Genomic DNA, 19,687 nt, shown 5'->3' on the forward strand with positions numbered 1-19,687 from the left:
TGTTGTGACAGTTTAATATAAAATAGATAATTTGTGAAAAAAGTAACCCCTTCCTGTGGTCCTACTGCCAACTGCAGAAAAACACTGCCTGTTTAGGAAACAACCAATCAGAGCAAGGAGGCGGGTCTTAGAGCTGTCAATCACCCTGGTGAATGTTAGATTGTGATAAAGAAAAAATTGCATTATTATGTTATGACATGCAATCGTTTTGCATCAAAACTGTATCTAATAGCCAGTTATTGCTGTTTTATGACGTTCAAATAAGCGAATGTTGTAAAAAAAATATTGTTTAATTTGCACAGTGGTATTAAATTACTGGCTGTAAACTTTTATCACATTTAAAATGAGCAAAATTATGACATTATTAGCTATTATTGCAACCCTGAGTTGATGGAGATGTTGCAGGATGACTGACTGCGCTGCAGATTTTTGTAAACATGAAAAACCGGGTGAGATTATCGGTCCGGCAGCGTTCGCCTCACGTCTCCCCTGGACGGAGCGGGTTGGGTTTGCCGTCAGGTTTCTGTTCTCCAGGTGGCGTCCCAGCTGGCGCCGTGTTCATCAGGATGTCGTAACTCCAGGTACCGCTCACCCCATCGCTCACAGGTCGCAGCACTGAAAAAACGCCCACACTGCCGCAACATTCAGCTCATTTATTGTGCATGTAAACCTTTATTAGATCAGTGAAATCTGTTACTACCTGTCCTCTAAAGAAAACGCACCCTGTCTTCATTCTGGGGTTTTACGTGTGAGAACAAGATTATTTCCTTTTTATTGGGTTTTAACATTTTTATTCACATAAACTGCTAGTTAAAGCTTCTCAGTTAACTGCTGTTGTAACCATGACAACAGGAAAAGCAACTGTTGCTGCTCAACAATCTGGGAAGGGTTCAAGAAATTTAAAGACCTGAGTGAATTTGCTTCAAATCAAACAAAATTGGTGTCAAACATTTAAAAATATTAATAAATGTTTCCAAAGGTCGACCAGCCGCCCCACATTTACAAAATCAATCAAAATCAACTCTGCTGCAAAAACCCTTAAATGCACAATTAATTCATATCAATTTAGTTTGATTTTGTTAATGTGAGGGCTGATCTTTGGCAAAGGCAAAGTACACAAAAGCTGTAGTAAACAAAAGTAGCTCTACTTCAATATATTTTCACTCAACTAAACATAAAAAGTCCTAAAAGTCAGTCAAATAAAGTTCAACATCTGTGAAGTTTTGGTTATCGACTGTTTAGATTTCTTCTAGTAATTATACGTTTGTACTGATGCTCTTATTTTGAAGTGGACAGAGGCCGTTTACGCATCAGTTCCTCACGTTCCACAATGAGCTCTTTACAGGTCAGCTTCCGCGTTCGGGACAAAGCGGCTCGGTTGTTTCCGGTTTATTGAAAATGGCATTTTACCCTCGGTGCTTGCAGGGCCTGGCCAAGGTAACAATGAATGATGAACATCGATCCGAAGCCCCAACAAGTAAGCTGGAGAAAGGTTTAAAGATGTTCGCCTCGTTACACATTCACAGATACAAAGGTGAGTTTTACTTTATGACTAACTTTAACTTTAGCTTATGCTAGTAGGATATATTCTCTGACATTTTTATTGTAGAAATGTGCTATTTAAGTATCTAAACATTTTTAAGCCATTCTAACAGACAATGTTTTTACCTAATTTCGTAATTATTTCCAGGTATATTATGTGTGTTTGTTGTTGTTAGTGTCAGAAACCAGGTAAGGGGTTACGGTTCGGGCTTTTTGCTTCCGAAGCATCAGGAAGGACAACAGGCCCCATAGCTTAACGGTAGAGCAGCTCTGGTGGCAGAGTGAGTTCAGTTAACTGTTCAGGTTCAAAGTTGTGCTACCGTGTTCTTTAAGGTCTCCGTGTTATTTCCTTTTATTACTTTTGCATGCTTCTTGCGAAAAGCTCAAATAGGACGTGTGTTTACAGCAGTGTGTAAAGGCGGGTCAGTTGCTCGGTTGTCTGGCTGTGGGCTGCTCACTTGTTCCCACACACTCGCTCTTTCAGGCTGAATACAGAAGTGATTCCAGGGACGGCTCCTTTATTTACCATCCATCTCCCCCTGGTAGTTTTGGGCTGAATACGCTGATCCAGACTGAAGTGAAGGCTGCAAACTTTGCTGTGCGGCGTTAGCTTTAACTGGTAGCGACGAATATTTACAAACCACCATCTTCCTCTTAATTCAGGATCTCTTGGAAATCCATGAAAACTTAAAAGCCCATTATATTAGGAAGACAACAAAGTGCATGGTATTGTTTTATTTCCGTCTGAAATAAGACTTTATCTTTTCTAGCTGTCATGGTAACTCCAAGCGAAACAAGAAAGCCGCATTTCGCTCATGCGGATGTGACGTCAGCGCCGTACCCGCAAAGAGCCCATAACTTTATTTAAAACAAGAAACATACAGAAACAACATAAAACGGACAGGAGAGAACAAGATATAAACATAATAATAAATATAATATCTAAGAACATGTAAATAACAATGCCAAAGTTAAATTGATGATTAACGGTTGTAGCTATATAATTTTAATTGAAGCTAGAGACTTAGCATTAGCGCCTGCTAGCTGCTGTATTGGTGTAGTTGGCTACTTTAGCGTTAGCAAAACGTTTATTCTGCTGGACAACTAAAGTGCTAGTTGGCAGCGCTCACCACTGCTTTTTACTCACTTGTTGTTTTGCTTGTTTTTCTTTTTTTTTTTAGTTTAACTGTAAAAAACAAAAATCACATTTAAAATGATTTACATTGAAAAAAAATTAGGAGCAGTTATATAAACCTTTTTTAGGGTAATAGTCTCTATAAACTTTTGTTTTTAATTTTAATTTAGTACATAATAAAAATAATCCTGAATTTATGTAGATTTTATCTTGTTTATGTAGCGGAATCTGCATAATTAGACTAATACAGTCAAAATGTGGCTTTCACGCTGCTACCTCGCATCAAGGTGACACAGGCTGCAGGTAATTACTGCTTATTGATTACCAGCAGCTGACAGACAGACTCTAAATAGGTACAATCATGAAGACAGAGCGGCTGCTCGGCTGAGAGCCAGGAGCATCATCCTAGTTTTAGGTCTGCTACTGATGCAGACGCAGGTCTCTGTGGAAATCAGCGCAACTGATCTGCGTATCGCCGCAGCAACAGCGGGTGACGCAGCGGCGGTTTCCGTTGTGACAGAGGCTTTCCCGGCCAGCGCTGTGAACCAGCAGCTCATTCAGAGAAAACAACCACCAGGCAGTTTGTTTTCTTCCTCTGCTTCGACTCCGACTGCAGAGATTGATTGCAAACAGCTTCGAGGATGCGGAGAGGATTAAAAAAGACAAAAAAAAAAAATCAAACAATACTCAGATGAAAGGAAACGCTCTGAATGCATTCTGATGCTCAGAGGCCGGATTAGTTCAGGAATCTGTAAAACATAGAAAAAACTCTTAAAGTCTCTTTAACTTCCGCTTAAACTACACTTAAATCAGTTTTTTTCTGAATTACTGAGTGATGCAAATGAGAATAAATTAAAACTAAAATGAACAACACAGTCATAAAATGCCAAATCTTTCCAGAATCATGCATGAAAGCGCTGAACTGCCAGACGTAGACAATAAAAAACAGGAGCAGAAAGTTTTATATCTCGATAAAATGAGAAACGTCTTGTTTTAACGACATATATAAAATTTTATATATGTTATTGCTTAAACGAGAAAGGAAATGGCAAAACCTCATGAGATGTTTGAGTCCAGAAAAAAGAGTGAGAAGAAGAAGAAGAAGAAAAGTATTTATGGTTTATTGGTTTTATGTATCAGTCATGATTAATAAAATGTATTTATTTATTTTTTAACATAAAACTAATTTTTACCACTGTGCGGAAGAGGAATATATGCGATGAAACAAACTTTTTCTGGCAGCAATGGATAAATATTTAATCTTAATTTGTCTCCAAGTTAATCCCATTTACATAAATAAAATCCTGTGATCAATAGCTTCTAAATTAAAACTATTAAAATCTGTGGATTCCCAGATAACGTGACGTTTCCCGCCACGCTGCTGGACACGCGCCGCTTCCTTCCTGTCCGACATCACAAAGTTCAATGAACCTCCAGCGGTTCTGGTCCAACAGAACCTCCAGATAATTATGATAACAAGCCCAGAATGCAGATGGTTCTGCTTTGCCGTCTGAACTTTATAGATTCTGTTGATTAAATCAAACCAAAGGCAGGGTCAGTCCTGCTGATCGTCCTGAAGAAAATGTTAGTAGGAATTTTAACACTTTGTATTTTTTTTTGACCGTCAAAAAAGCGAAATTATTTTTTTTATCTCAGCTCTTTGGACAGCTGTGTTAAAAATGAATTTGAGTGGTCATAATAATCTATGTGAATGATATAACAGATTATTGACATATATTACTGGATGGTAAGTGAAGTTACCACATGTGGACACATTTCACAGGTCAGAAAATTTAAAAACGGTATGAAAGTGGGACGTAGCTCAGCTATGCTAACTTGACTTTGACACCGTTGTTCATAAAGCCCTCATGTTTTAAACAGCAGCGTCAGACCTTTTAAAATGGTAAACCTTGAGTTTGAATTCAGCTTGTTTGCTCAGTTGATCTGAGTCTGCAAACATTTGAGGTTATGAGGCAAACCCACAGCTGATTAACATACCGGCCTAGTTTGGAAAAAAAGCTCAATAACTTTTTATTTCAGCTCTTTAGGCAGATCTATTAAAAATGAATAGTAATTTTAGTGGTCATAATAATCTATTTGATTGGTACAACTTCTAATATGAAGTCAGGGCTGATTCTGGATGCGTATCCAGACATTTTGTCGTTTTTTTCCAGTGTTTTCCACCTGACCAAGATGAGGTTCCCCCTGGTCTGGGAGGGAAACCCACATCATCAACAAAGTTCCAGAAGTTTTACTGTTTTTAGAACACAATTTTACTTAAAACATGGGAAATGTAAAAAAAAATGTTATCTTAAAATTTCTGAGTTTTTTGGCAGAAAATTTGCTCCTTTTTTACCTGCAATGACTCTAATACGCCGTCGTCGAACGCAGATGTCTTGAATTACCTTTCAGGATAGTAAAAATGTAGTTATGTCTTGTCAAAATCCATTTTGTCGACATGTAGAGAGAGATTATGGATAGTCAAATGAAACAGATTTTATGTTAAAAGGGCTTGCCATATAACTGGATATTTTGGTTCTAAACGCAGATAGAATAAATTTAAAAATGACTTTAAGACATTTCTGTGGAGTGGCGTCATGTGAATGGACGCAGAATTAATTTAACTCTTAAATACATCTTTACTCAGCTCTTCACGTGTAAAAACAACCAACCAGGAGGTTCAGAGCAGCGAATTATCTGCTGAGGTACAGAGACACAGACGGAGCCATTATTCATCTAATGAGACGCTTCAGCAAGAGCCAGAGGTCTTCAGCGTTCTGCAGAATACTAGAGGGGCGAACCGTCATTAGAGCAAATCAGGTTAATGATGGGATTAGCGGCTCGGCTCGGCCTCTGTGTGCTGCAGATTCTCTGTCGGCTTCCAGAGCGAAACCTGAGCAGCAGAAACAAACATGGAGAGCGAACGCTGCTGCAAGCTCATCTGTCTCACAGAGGAACATCTCAGAGGAATTTGGGTCGACTGGAAGAATTACATCAGATCATCGGTTCAGAGCAGGCACATTTTACACTGTAAAAACACAAAGCCTTTTCAGCAGGGGCTTGATTTTAGTCAATAATTCATTTATATTATATAATACTGGCAGATTATTTCACTTATGACAAGACAATTATCCCACATTATAAATAGAATAATATTATTGATTTAATATTAAGTCAATGTTAAGGAATTATTGACTTAAAACAAACTCCTATATCTGTTGAAATTTACTTCTAAGTTACTTTTATCTTACTTCAAGAGTAATAAGATATTTACATTAGAATTTGGTAAGATTTAGTGTTTTTGCAGTGAACCACAAGTGTTTCTGTACCAGTTTCAAGTGCAAATATCTCAGTACATTTTAAAACAAAAGTAACTTACAAGTAACTTTTCAGCAAGATATAGGAGCTTGTTTTACGTGAAAAATTACTTATTAATTTCTAAAAGTTCTAGTTATACTGACAGATTATTTCACTTATAAAAAGACATTTTTCCCATGTTCTAAGTGAAATAATCTGCCAGTGAAAGTGGAATTATCTACTCTAAAAAAGCTCATATTTCTTGCTGAAACGTTACATGTAAGTTACTTTTGTGTTATTTCAAGTGTACCAAGACATTTCCTCTAGAAACTATAGAAAAATACTTGGCAAGATTTTGTGTTTTTGCAGTGTACATTTATTCTGATATGCATAATCTGTATGGGCTCCAAATGTTGTTCTACATCCCAGCAAATCTCGACAAATTAAGCTCAAATGTTTGAGCAAACAAAAACGTTTTATTGTTGGATGACAGGAAGAGAAAAGAAAGCTCTTTGATCCATGAATGACACACAGAGAGAGAGAGGGGGGAATGTTTGAACCTTCTGGTTGTAAATTATTGATGTCTTGGTGGAAACCTGCACACTCCGGCTGTTTCTGAACAAGAGGGACGTTGGCAGCAACAGAAGCAGCAAACTGGGCTTTGAATTTTAAAGAAACAGGACAAGAAGCCGTTTCCAGGGTAAACGAGAAAAGTTACGCTTCACGATGAGAAATAAGCATCCATTTTTATTCAGCTGGAGACTAAAGAGTACAATGGACAGTTTAAAACTTAATAAGCTTTTACTTTCATTTGTTACTGACCTGTTAGTATTAGCAACGTTTAGAGAAAATCGGCGAGCACAGAGTCCAGAAATTTCTAAAACAGAAAAATAAAAGATCGTAGAGTCAATGGTTTATAAACGGTAAATACATTTAAACTATTGGTTGAACTTGATTAAACTCTTCAGAGTTAATTGCAGGGAATTAATCAAACATTTTAACCAAAAACAATATAATCAGCAGAGTAAACTATGATTTCAATTCAAAAAATATTTTTGCTGCTAATGATGACGTATTAGGTGTAGTGGACAGGGGAGAAAGGAGTAGATTTCTGCCAAGAAACTAAAAATTTTTAGTTTAATCTCAGACATTTTCTAGAAAAAAACGTCAAAATTTCAGAGAATGAAAAGTTTAATTTTTTTTAAATGTGTCTTTTGTAACTCAGAAAATTTCCTAAAGTCAAACAGTTTAAATTTTTCAACTTCAGAACATTTCAGTTTTTTAAAAAATAAAATATTTGAAGTTAAAATCACATTTTCTCTTTTTTTTCTTGCAAATTTTCAGAGCATTTTTGGAGCTCAGAAATTTCTACGTTTTTTTGGCATAATTGTACTCCTTTTTTGGATTTACGATGGACCTAATATCTAATAATCATCTGTTATTTAGGTTCTTAAACGATTAGATTGCAGCAAAGTGTTATTCTATCCATCCAGCTTTCCAGAGTTTCAGAAAACTGATCATTCATGAAACTTTTTTAGAAACGTGGACTCTGGGCGCTGACGTTAGCATTAGCTACATGCTCACAGATGCTATTTTAGGCCTAAATAGCTTTGCTAATAGGCTAACTCCTTTTAGTTCCACTTGAACACAACAATATAATTGTCCAGCATCCAATCAGATCATTTTTAAAACAAAAATTAACCTCCAGTGGGCCAAGAAAAGCATCTTTATTGTCCATCGCTGTTGTTATCGAATATAGCTTGTGCGTCAGATGTACGGACGTACCAGAAACACAATACAAAAGTTCCGGTTCGGGACGTTTGTGTGTGAATATCGAAAATATTTCAGTTTTTATCTTAGTCATACAATTATAAATACAAATATTTAAGTTTGAGCTAAATATTTAGCTCAAACCTCTGAGCTAAATATTAAGTATGGACTCTCCAATTCACTCTGAAAAGTCTAATCGACTCCCACGGATCGTTTAAATCCATTTAGCTTTTATGTTTATAAACCATCAACTGTAGGATTTTTTTTCTAAATTCTTATTTTACTGTTTTTTAAATTTTTGGATTCTGTTTGGTGATTTTTCTAAAATGTGTTTAATACCAACACAGTATTTGGTTTAAGATACATTTTTAGCTAGTGTGCAAATTGTCTTGCTGATAAGTTGAAGTGGGCTATAAAAATAAAAGCTTGGCTAATTTGTTGTTGGCTAATTTGCATATTAGCTTCATAGCTTGAACTATTTAGTTACAAGCTAAATACGCTCAGGTTAATTTTTTTTGTTAAACTTTGTAACCTGATAAAATCTAATTGGAAAATCGAAATTAATGTGATATTTTCCCAGCCTTAATGTAAAGAAAATAGTTTTGAACCCAGCCAGGCTTTGGCACCAGGCTGATAACGGGCCGGATGATTCTGCGTAATGAGGTCGGATCAGCTCTTTCAGGTAACTCGGTCCTCCCGGTTTCTCCTCCTTTGTTCCTCTCTCGTTAAACATCTCTGCTCCACCGAGCTATAATTAGCGGAGCTGCTGGTGACCCGGTGTAAACGCAGCAGTTACTCTGCAGGCTAATGGAGGCGCTGCATTGAAATACATTTATGCAAATCTAAAAATAAGTTAATTAAGTGGAAAATTGCGTGCTGACTGACATGATTTTGCGTTTCACAGGGATGAGCTTGGATCAGCCATCATGTTTGACGTTATTTGGAAATGTTCAGAGGGATTCGATATTCTGAATTTTAAAAGTTAAAACTTATGCTCTTTTATTCTCATTAACAAAACTAAACATTTAGACAAGAATTACATGAAATAAAGATGAGATTTAATTTCTGACATGCCATCTCTGCCAGAGTTGGGTAGCAACTACATTTACTTAATTGCATTTTCTTTACTTTTTTGAAAAAAAAATTACTTTTAGGAGTATTTTTACTGCACTGCACTTTTTTACTTTTACTTGTGTAATTTTATTATGAAGTATTTTTACTCTTAATTGAGTAAAATTTTCTACCAACTGAACGAAAAACAAACAAATTTTAACCAAAAAGTCACCAGACACAGATCTGCAGTTTTTGTTAGTTTCATAAGATTTTCATTGAAAGAAATTAATATACAAACATTTATTTTTGACTGATTTTTGTTACTTATATGGATTTTTGTAATTTTGGTCCTTAAAATACCAAAATTTCCATTTAACTTTATAATTTTTTCCAGTATGTAATTTTTAAATATTAAATGATTGATAATTTGATCAGTTACTCAGTACTTAAGTTTTCATTTCACCAAATACTTTTTTACTCTCGAGTTATTTCTTAGTCGCCTACTTTTTACTTTTGTAAAAATATGTTAAAGCAGTGATACTCTTACTTGAGTACAATTTTTGGATACTCTGTCCACCTCTGTTCATTAAACTCTTTTGCTCTCATTAACAAAGCTAAACATTTAGATAAGAATTACATGAAATAAAAATGTAATTTAATTTATGAAACACATAGAAAACTGTGCATCGCTGCACAAATTGTCAAAGTATAACTTGTGTTTAAAGGGGAAATAAAATAATCTGAAAATAAGAAACTGTCAAAACTAAAGAGCAGTCAGGTTTGATTTTTTTCTTTAACGTGTAATAAGCCGTTATCTGTTTATTTCAGCCTGTGGTTTCCATCTGCAGCTCAGTGAAGTTTCCAGATGAGGATCTTGGTGAACCTGAACGTGTCGGAGGCTGATAGCAGCTTCGCCGCAGGACGCATCAACTGCAGCGAGGACATAACCCAGGGCGCAGCGTCTCCGCCACCGGCTGGGAGGAAAAAGTTTCAGCTTCACTGAAATGAGGGAAAGTTCACTTTTTACAAAGTCCTGGATTCAGCTGGACGACGTTAAAACTGAAGTTACATCACAACCTGAGTCATCACCATGACAGCAGCTTTACGCCACAACGACTGCATCGCTACAGAGCGGGAAAATAACAGCAACATTTTGGTTTATTAGGGGAAAAAACCTGAATGTTCAATTTTCAAAGTCATATTTTCACCATGTTATTCATACATTTATAAATGTCCAAACAAAATGTTTAGTTCGAAAGCTAAGAATTTAGTTTAAAAACTAAATAATTAGTTTAGAAACTAAAGATTTATGTCCAAATTAAATAGTTAGTTCCAAGTAAACATGCCATTCCCAAAAAAACATTTATAAACTAAACATTGTCTTAATGTTTAGCTTGGTAACAAAATAGTTATGTTCAAGCTAAATATTTAGCTAATATGTAAATTAACTTGCTGATAAGCGGAAGTGGACTATCAAAATAAAAGCGGGATTTTGCAGACTGCTATTTAAACTCTGCTGTTGACTAATTTCCATATTAGCTAATTATAGATTTTTGAGTGAAATGTTTTTTGGAAATTATATGTTTAGTTTAAATAAATATTTGGAACTAAACATACATATTTAGTATGAAATATCTAGGTATTTAGCTAAGAAACTAAATATTTAATCTGGAGCTAAACATTTAGTTTGCAAGTTATTTTTTTAATGCAGGTCGTCTCATTGAGATCCAAGATCTCCTTAACAAGAAAAACAAAATGACAAACACAGCAAATATTTAGCTTTTATTTTAGTTTTATTTATACTTAGCCTCCCAACTCAATATTTATCTAGGAAGTTTGTGAATTAAATGTTTAGTTTGAAACTATGACATTTATAAATGTATGAATAACCAGGTGAAAATATAACTTATAATAGGACAAACAAACCCAAATATTGATGTTCATTTTTTACAGTGTAACACTACAAATGCAGTTTATCCACCCAGAATGTCTAAGAGTTTTTAAATAAAAGGTCATTTAAAAATGGGGACGGATAAATATTCTACAGTCCCAAAGCCAATCGGGTCAAAAGCGTCCAGAACCAATAAGGTTTGTTCTGTAAATAGGATTCACCTTTGACCTTTCAACTGTCAAGTAAAAATGTTTAGTCTCTGCTAAGCAGCTGCTACTTGATAAGCAGTGGGGGAAAATGATGAATAAGGTTTTATGTCCCACTTCCTGTGTGGTTAAAATGTTAAGTAAAGCTAAATATAAAACTAAAAGTCTGGTTTGGGCCTCGGTGAGTCCCGCCTCCACCAGCTGTCAGGTTTCACGGTGAGCAGAGAGGATCTGCGGTCCTCTGGCGATTTCCTGCATCACGCTTCGTCTCACCTCATGTAAACTTCTCTCAGCTTAATAAACAAACAAACAAACTCGACGCCTCAGCCGCCCGACACTTTCTGCTTCTGAACTCTGATTTACACACTTTTTGAGTTTGTTTTTGTCACAAACTCTTGATTTGTAGCTGCAATATGAATAATTCAGTTCAGCTTGTTTTATCCTGTGTTGCCTCTTGACTAAATGGAAAAAGCTTCATTTATTAGTCCTGGACATGATTCGGATTGAAATTCTTGCCATCCTGAGGTAATTTAATCATCTGAACAGATTAAAAGTCACATTAAGCAATAATGCAGCCAACGCTCAGATGCTAACTGAATCATTTACCTAAAAGATGAAAGCAAAAAGTTTTACAAAATTGCATTTTTACCTTTTTGATAGAAAAATCCAATAATGTGCTCAGAGAAATAAGAGAAAAGTCCAATAGTTCTGTCTAAATTTAGATTAGGTCCAATTTATTATATTGGTAACTTGGGATATTGGTACATCCCAAGTTAGAATAATAAAGTTTTATTAATATATCCCCTTTTTGCTGCTTTATGCTGCCTAAATATTCATGTTGGTTTGATAATAATCAGTCATATTTCATTAGTCAACTGATCCCAATGGAACCAAAGTTAATATAAAATAATAATAATAATACACTCAAATCATACCTGCTTTAGGGACTTTTTTAAAACAGTTTACCTCTATAAATCATGAAAAATACTTAACTATAAAAACAAAGTGAGATCTAATGGTTTGTTTATAGACACAAAATGGAGAACAGATGAAATGGTCGCAGATCAACTCTTAAAATACTAAAAGCTGACAGAAACATTTTGTTTCCACGTAATAAAATCAAAAGGATTCATTTAAGCAACATAAATGAGAATGTGTTGGGTGTGTGTGCGTGTGTGTGTGTGTGTGTGTGTGGGGGTGTGTAGGGGTGCGTGTGGGTGTGTGTGTGTGTGTGAATGATGAGAGGTGAAGAGAGTGGCTGAGTGCCGTTCAGTGTCAGGCATGAAACAAAGAGCTGCGCGTGACGAGCCGCGAGGAAGCGAGGGATGACGGATGGAGGAGAAAACAAGTGAGAGCCTGAGAGGAATGAAAGAAAACGGGAAACACGCAGCGCTCTCAGAGGCCTCCCCACACAACGGCGGGTCGCCACAACACGACTGGAAGAAAATACTGGAAAGAAAAAAAAATGGTGGCGTTTTATGGAAACTACCGTTTTCATTTAAATGTAAATAACGCCGATCAAATCTCAAAATATCTCTCATTTTGTACAACAAACATAAAATACAAATCTGATGTCATTCATGGCGGTCTGAACGACCCAATACCTAGTTATCATGTGACGTCACACGTCCGTGACCTGCGTAACTAACAGTCGCTATGGCAACAATAAACAAGTCACACTAGAACTAACTCTCGCCTCGTTCCTAGCTTATAAACAATATAAGTACATTACAAATATTACTCGATCACAGTTTTTGAGTACTCTACACAACACACCTCTGTGTAATGCCAACATAAATATCAGTGATATTTACCGTCGAACTAGCAAAATTAGCATCGCTAATGTAGCTTTTAGCTGCTAGCCAAGGCGGTGTACGTGTTTGTTACTACATGTACTCACTCTGCCAGCCACCAGAACCTTGTAATTTACACGAAGAGTTTGTACGTCCTTTGCAAAGCCGTTTAAACATTGATTGTATGCATCCGTTGATTTCAGCTGAAGCTCCTCCATGTTGTTCAGACTCTTCGTGCTCATTAAGCAGTGAAATATATCACAGTATGAGATGGCAGGAGGCTTGTCCACATCCTCTGACATGTTTTCCCTCTCCGTCTCATTCGGCTCGATCCCGACAGCAGCCATGGTCAAGGTTTTTCTTTGGTCTGAAGCCATGGGTCCGCTATGAATTGCGCATGCTCTTGCCTACTAAGATGGTGTGGATCACTTCCGATTCAGACTTGTGGAAACTATGCATTCAGATTTTTTCCAACTCCCCCGCCCTGTTCTGAACCATTTCCATCAGAGGAACTAAATTTGATCATTTTCAATTTTCTGCAGTCTGAACGTCCATGTCGCATTTTATCAGACTTTTACATTATTGAGGTGAGACATGCTGAATAAATCTGCAGTTTTGCTATTTAATTTAGGAAAAATGCACAAAACCTTGTTTTGCTTTCTGTAAATAATGTAAATATATCATTAAAGGGTTAATAATAATTCCATAATTCAAAGTAAAAACATCTACAGACCAGAAGTTTGATGAAATACCAAACTTAAATCATAAAATGTATCAGTATTGGTGATTGTACTTACTTGGTTTTGGATTGATACTGTGTCGAGTTCCTGTACTTTTCTCCCAGTGCTAACTAGAAACAACCAATCAGAGATAGGAGGCGGGTCTTAGCGCTGTCAATCAAACTGCGCCACAGGATGTGTCTTTTGCCATGGTTGTTTAAGAAATGAGGAGTTACTCATTGCATCAGCTGGGGTTAAATAACTTGTTGCCAGCTGAAAGATAATCGCCTATGCAGTACTTATCCAATAGGAGGCTTGTACCTATGTGCTTAGTTAAATCCAGGTGGCGACTTTTTTTTTGGCCAGGCAGTGTATCAGGACTGAACTACTGGTTCAGTTAGCTTTTGGCTGGACTGGTTTAAGAGTTTTGCACAGGACTGTACATCGCTGTTGTTTGGCTCTGAGGATTGTTGAATTACTGCAAAGTAAATGTCCCTTTTCAAAATGTTCCAGTTTGCACATATTTTATGATGCAACATAAATTAGTAGGAGGTGAAAACAGGAAACGCTGATATGAAGAGTAAAATTTAATAAAGTCGAATCACTGAGGCAATAATAAGTTCCTGCAAGGCCATAAAAATCTGCAAAACTGCACTGAGTCTTATCATTTTAATTCCAGCTGAACAACTCAATCTTAACTACCTGGAATTAAAAAATCAGCAGTTTTTCTATCGTTTTAAACAGTTTACTGAACACTTGGAGCGAGTGTCACACTGTGAGAATGGTCAAAGCCTCAGTGCAGCACAGAGAGAAAACAGCAGGAACCCGGATACAGGAGCCAATTGTTTCTTTTCCATTCCTCGTGTTTGCTTCAGATTACGCAGAGAGGCTGCAGGAAGCGCCGGTCATCCAGAAACAGCTCGTCCTTCCACTCCAACCAGACACAGAAACTTGGTCAAACCCACAATTTTCAGTCCCAGATGTAGATTCCCTTCAGTCCCAGCACTAACAGGAGAGTAAACTGGTTCCCAAAGCTCCAGTTTGGGTCAGAAGAAACATGCATTGCTTTAACGGTGACCTAGACACTTCCTAGTTAAAGCAGGTTAGGATAGCCTATGGCCTATACAAAACATGTTCATTACATTTTTCCACAGAATATTCTTGGATAATCAAAATTTATTCTCCCTATTTTGAACCATTTTAGAGCCTCTGTTGCATTAAGTCTAAATCAGCTGCTGCTGGCCCCCAACTCACTTTACACTCGCACATGAAAATAGCTGCAAACAGATGCGCAATTACACAACTGTACATCTTTGAAAAGCAGAAGTGGAGCTTCCTGCAAAACACAACAAGAATGCAGCAAGCGGTTTCTGGATGGTGAGTCAACCACAAAACACTTGTCTTTTCCAGCAGCCATTGTACAACACGTCTGAAACCAGAACCAAACGTGCTCGAGTTTCACTGAGGTTGCTAGGTAACGGACTGGTCTTTAAATATGCACTGTTTACTGGAAACCAGCCAACAACGGAACTCTGAACTGATCCGACAGACAGCGAAGGTGGAAACATGGCATATATTTCCCTTATATTATTTTCCCATTTTATTAGTGAAATAATCTACCAGTGAAACTAGTACATTTCCATCAAAATGAAGGATTAACTGACTTAAAACAAGCTGCTATATCTTTCTGAAAAGTTTATTGTAAGATAGTTTTATCTTATTTCAAGTGTACTAAAATATTTGCACTAGAAACTAGATGAAATTTTATGTTTTTGCAGAGAAAAACACAAAATCTTTAGGTTTGCTGCAAAAATCTCTCAGCAGACACAGAAGGACATCAAGCTCAAAGTGCGTATAAATATTTGCATTGCCAGAAGGGTAATAGGACAATAAATCCATTCATCCATGGGTTTTTTTAAAGGCGCAGTATTAAGTATTTAGCACCATTTGATAGCATAATCAAGGGTCCATTTGTCTTCATTTGTTATGAAAATGTTGTATCAAATTTGAGATAAAAGAAATTTGACTTAGTACTTCAGCGGCTTGTAATTGGGCCCCTGTCTCTTTAAGAACACTCATTCAGGAAGTCATCTCAACGTTTCTCCGTTAAGCCTTTACAAACATTTTTAATAGCATTGGATTGAGAACTTTTACATGATGCCGCCCCTTTAAGAATTGGGTGGCAGTGAGATTAGAGGTCATTGCTTTACTTTCAGACTTCCTTGTCTAAACTAACACATTCCAGTTCATCCTGGAGATGAGTCCAGATCCCCAGATCCTGCTTCTCCCCATAGATGACTGGCCGGTGACACATCCACAGATTTTACTCACAGCTCTGACTTCCTCCCTCTGATTCCAGCCACCCTTTTCAGGCCCACCCTGGCCGCGGTGTCAAATGCACACCGAGTAGAACATCAGGATGAATCACGGCAGAGGCCGAACCAATCTGCTCCTCCATCTTTATTCCATCAGTCCTGAACAAGAACCTGATCCCCAATCTGACTCAGAAACAGAAGTTCAACTCAAAGCTAGCACTCCCTCATTTTCACCTGAAGCCGGGTTCTAGCGGTTCAGTCGGATCCAGGAAGAGATGCGTTTCCTGGCAAAATGATTTTCCAAGTCTCCGATTAGGTAGATATAATGGAAGTGAAATATTTTCAATATCTTTGAAAATTTACATCAAAAACATCTGTTATCTGATTGGATGGTTTGATTTGTGATCGTCCAATCAGATAGGAAATCAAAAAACAAAAATTTTTTTAGTTTTAATTGTTTTTTGCTGCTGAATTGTTGAATAAATATATACAAAGATAGAGAGACGATATGGGCACCCTTCTGTCAAATTTTAATCGGAGTTTGATGGATGAGTGATTAACGACCCTAATTAAATGATTTTGATTTCCGGTCACAGAATGCCCCTCCCCCACCTTTCCCACCCCTCCCCCACCTTTCCCACCCATCCCACACACAGATCCGTTATTCCCACGCCTTCAGACCTGTATGAGTTGTAAGAATAATACAAGTAAAGTATGGCAATTATGAGTTTTAAGAATAATACAATTAAAGTATGAAAAACAATGAAAGTGATAGATAATTGAGAATAATATCCAATATAGTATATTTAAATAGGATGTTGTAGTTACCTCTGGTTTTAAACGGAATATCCTCCTGAGACACTGCGGGAAACGGGGAAGGACTGCGAGGCAGGTTAAAAAAAATCCTAGTTGGGTGATTCTCATGACCTTTGGGGTCAAAACACATGTTGTGCAAGGAAACTCTATGTCACCGACATCCTCTGGCAAAGAATCGATAACAATGATGGTCAGTCTCTGGTTTTAAACGGAATATCTTCCTGATCGGGTCTGCTATCAGCTCTTGGAATCTGCATATGTCCCCACCCAGACCCCCCCCTGCTATGGGTGCTTGTCTGTCTGTGTGTGTGTGTGTGTGTGTGTGTGTGTGTGTGTATGCGTGTGTGTGTGTGTGTGCGCGCACCCGTAAGACTGAACACATACCTCTACAGAAAGCCTAGAGTTTTAACTGTTTTACTGCTTTATTTTATGGTAGCACGACTAGTCAGTGCTGACTATGAGTTTGTGATTTCCTTCATCACTTAAATTTTAAACTCTTATAGATTTTTTGCTGTAACACTTGCTAGTGTGATACGTTTCAGTAAATGTTCCTCATTTGTACACGTACTTCTGAAGAACATGTGACAGACAGTAAACAGGCCTACGTGAGGCTGCTCAAATTTAACTTTTATCTTTCCGCAGTTAAAGAATTTGTCCAGACTTTTCCAGAATTTGGCCCGGTATCATTGTGAATGATTTTGTTCAGTTTTTTTTCTTGCTGTTGAATCAACACTGATCTTCCCACTGCTTCATGTTTTCTCCAAAATAGTAAATCTTGGTTTAAATACATTTGAAACTCATAGATTTTTTTTTCTGTAACACTTGCTAGTGTAATACATTTCAGGAAATGTTCCTCATTTGTACACGTACTTCTGAACAATATCTGACAGGGACTAAACAGGCCACGGTGAGGTTGCTCATATGTATCTTTCAGCTTTCCCTCCACCCATTATCTTACACACTTTAGTGTGTTCACTAACAAAATATAATACACCTCTATTTTTTTTAATTTTTCATTATTAAAACTTTTAAATGATCAATGTGAACCATCAGTCTGTATTAAAATAATTAATATAATTCATATTATTTATTTAGATTTGATGTTTTAATGTGTGCCCTTGGATTTATATTGATTTATTGAATGTGTAAATATTTATCAAACTGAAGTAAAACCCAAAACTACAAAGAACAGAATTGGTAGACCCTGTAGGTTGAAAGAAGTTGCTAAAAAAGTCTAGTTTGAATCTAGTAATGCTCTTTGAAACTTCCTCTGAGGATCATTGTTTGTATTTTCTCATTATTTCCCATCTAGCTGGTTCTCTGTCAACTTGAGACTCAGAGCAACTTCACCTTCGTGAACTCATCATCACCTCAACCCCACAGAGACCAAGAGGAGCATCTCCAGAAAATCTGGGGCCTTCAGTCCAGGACTGTTGTCCAGAACTCCAAAGTCCTCAACAATCCCTCGGTTCCTCTATCGAAGCAGAGGCTTTGGGAAATCCCCAAGTCCAAGTCCAACCCATCGGTAAAAATTAAGCTTCAGCCCACCACGAACGTTCAAGGACTCTCCAAACCGTCGAGGTTGTTCAGCTGGGGCGACTTTTACTCCAACATCAAAACCGTCAAGCTGAATTTGCTGATAATGGGGAAGATCGTGGATCACGGCAACAGCTCTCTCGGCGTCTACTTCCGTCACAACTCCACGGGTGTTGGCAACGTGTCGGTCAGCCTGGTCCCGCCCATGAAGGAGGTGGCGTTCGACCTGGAGCGCCAGAGCGTGGTCCACCCCAAGGAGTCGAAGACGTTCAACTGCAGGGTGGACTACGAGAAAACCGAACGCAGCAAGAAGGTGATGCTGTGCAACTACGACCCGTCGAAGACGTGCGACCAAGAACAAACCCAGAGCCACATCACCTGGATGTGCTCCAAGCCTTTCCAGGTCATCTGCGTCTACATGTCGTTCTACAGCACGGATTACAGGCTGGTCCAGAAGGTCTGTCCGGACTACAGCTCCCAGGTCCCACCCTACCTGCCCACAGGGTAAACATGGGGCCAGGTGACGAGGATGAAGGGAGGATGCAGTTTGAGCCGTTCAAAACTTTATCCTAAAATATATGGAATGCTGTTTGTACAGTAAGTGAGTCAAATATTAACAGCAATAATTTGGATTATTTAGCCTGTTATAAGCGGGGAAAATAGGTTTTCTTTCCATATTCTCACCATATTATTCATTCACTTATAAATGTCCCAGTTTCAAAGTAAATATTCATTTAGCAAGTTACATATTTAGTTTACTAACTAGATATTTAGACCCAAACAAAAGATTTAGCTTGCTAACATTTTAATATTTAGTTTGGAACAAAATCTTTAGCTTGCTAACTTCTTAATATTTGTTTGGAACTAAATATTTAGTTCGGAGCTTACAAGCTAAATAGCTTTATAGCTTGTAAGAAACAACCTACCTAAATATTAGCATGTTAGCTCACTAATGTGCTAATATTTTGCTAATATTTAGCTTGGAGCTAAACATAAATTAAATATATAGCTTGGTCGTTAAATATTTAGCTAAATAGTTTGTAAACAACATATTTAGCATGCCAACTTGCTAAAACTTTAGCTTGGAGCGAAATATTTAGCTTGCTAACTTGTTAATATGAGCTAACTATAAGTTTGGGAGCTTAATATTTAGCTAGCTAACTTACTAATATTTAGTTAAACTAAACAGTTTGTAAAAAAACATATTTAGCTTGTTAACTTGCTAATATTTAGCTCAGAATAAATATTTCACTGATAAGCTAAATACTTAGCTTACTAGCTTAATAGTAAGCTAATTAGCTGGTAAATATTAGTTAGCTAAACGTTAGCTTACTAATATTGAGAGATCTAAATATTAGTGAATATTTAGCTTACTAATTAAATTGAGCTAATTATTTAGGTTAGTGGTAAATATTTAGCTTGCTAGCTGAGCTTAGTTTTGTACTGTAATCTTAATATATGAACGAATAACGTGGTGAAAATGTGACTTTGAGAAAATGTGTATTTTTCCCTCTTATGACAAGCTAAATATAAACTTTTTGCTTTTAATTTTGATTCTGTAACTTTACAAACGGCACCTTTTGAGAACATGCTTGATTAAACATAGTAAAATAT

At 37.0% G+C, this 19,687-nt stretch overlaps 2 protein-coding genes across 4 annotated transcripts in view; one reads left to right on the forward strand and one right to left on the reverse strand.

Annotated features, from left to right (window-relative positions):
* The window catches only part of LOC116737641 (sodium/calcium exchanger 2-like), a 108,777-nt gene that overhangs the window by 60,087 nt on the left and 29,003 nt on the right, over window positions 1-19,687 (reverse strand). The window lies entirely within an intron of this gene.
* Window positions 16,722-19,297, forward strand: LOC116707942 (neurexophilin-1-like). Its single transcript, XM_032545648.1, has 2 exons — window positions 16,722-16,727; window positions 17,850-19,297. The coding sequence occupies exons 1-2, from the start codon at window positions 16,722-16,724 to the stop codon at window positions 18,579-18,581; spliced, it is 738 nt and encodes a 245-aa protein (XP_032401539.1). The 3' UTR covers window positions 18,582-19,297.

This window comes from Xiphophorus hellerii, chromosome 18, assembly GCF_003331165.1.
Source record: "Xiphophorus hellerii strain 12219 chromosome 18, Xiphophorus_hellerii-4.1, whole genome shotgun sequence".
NCBI classification, from domain to species: Eukaryota; Metazoa; Chordata; class Actinopteri; order Cyprinodontiformes; family Poeciliidae; genus Xiphophorus; species Xiphophorus hellerii.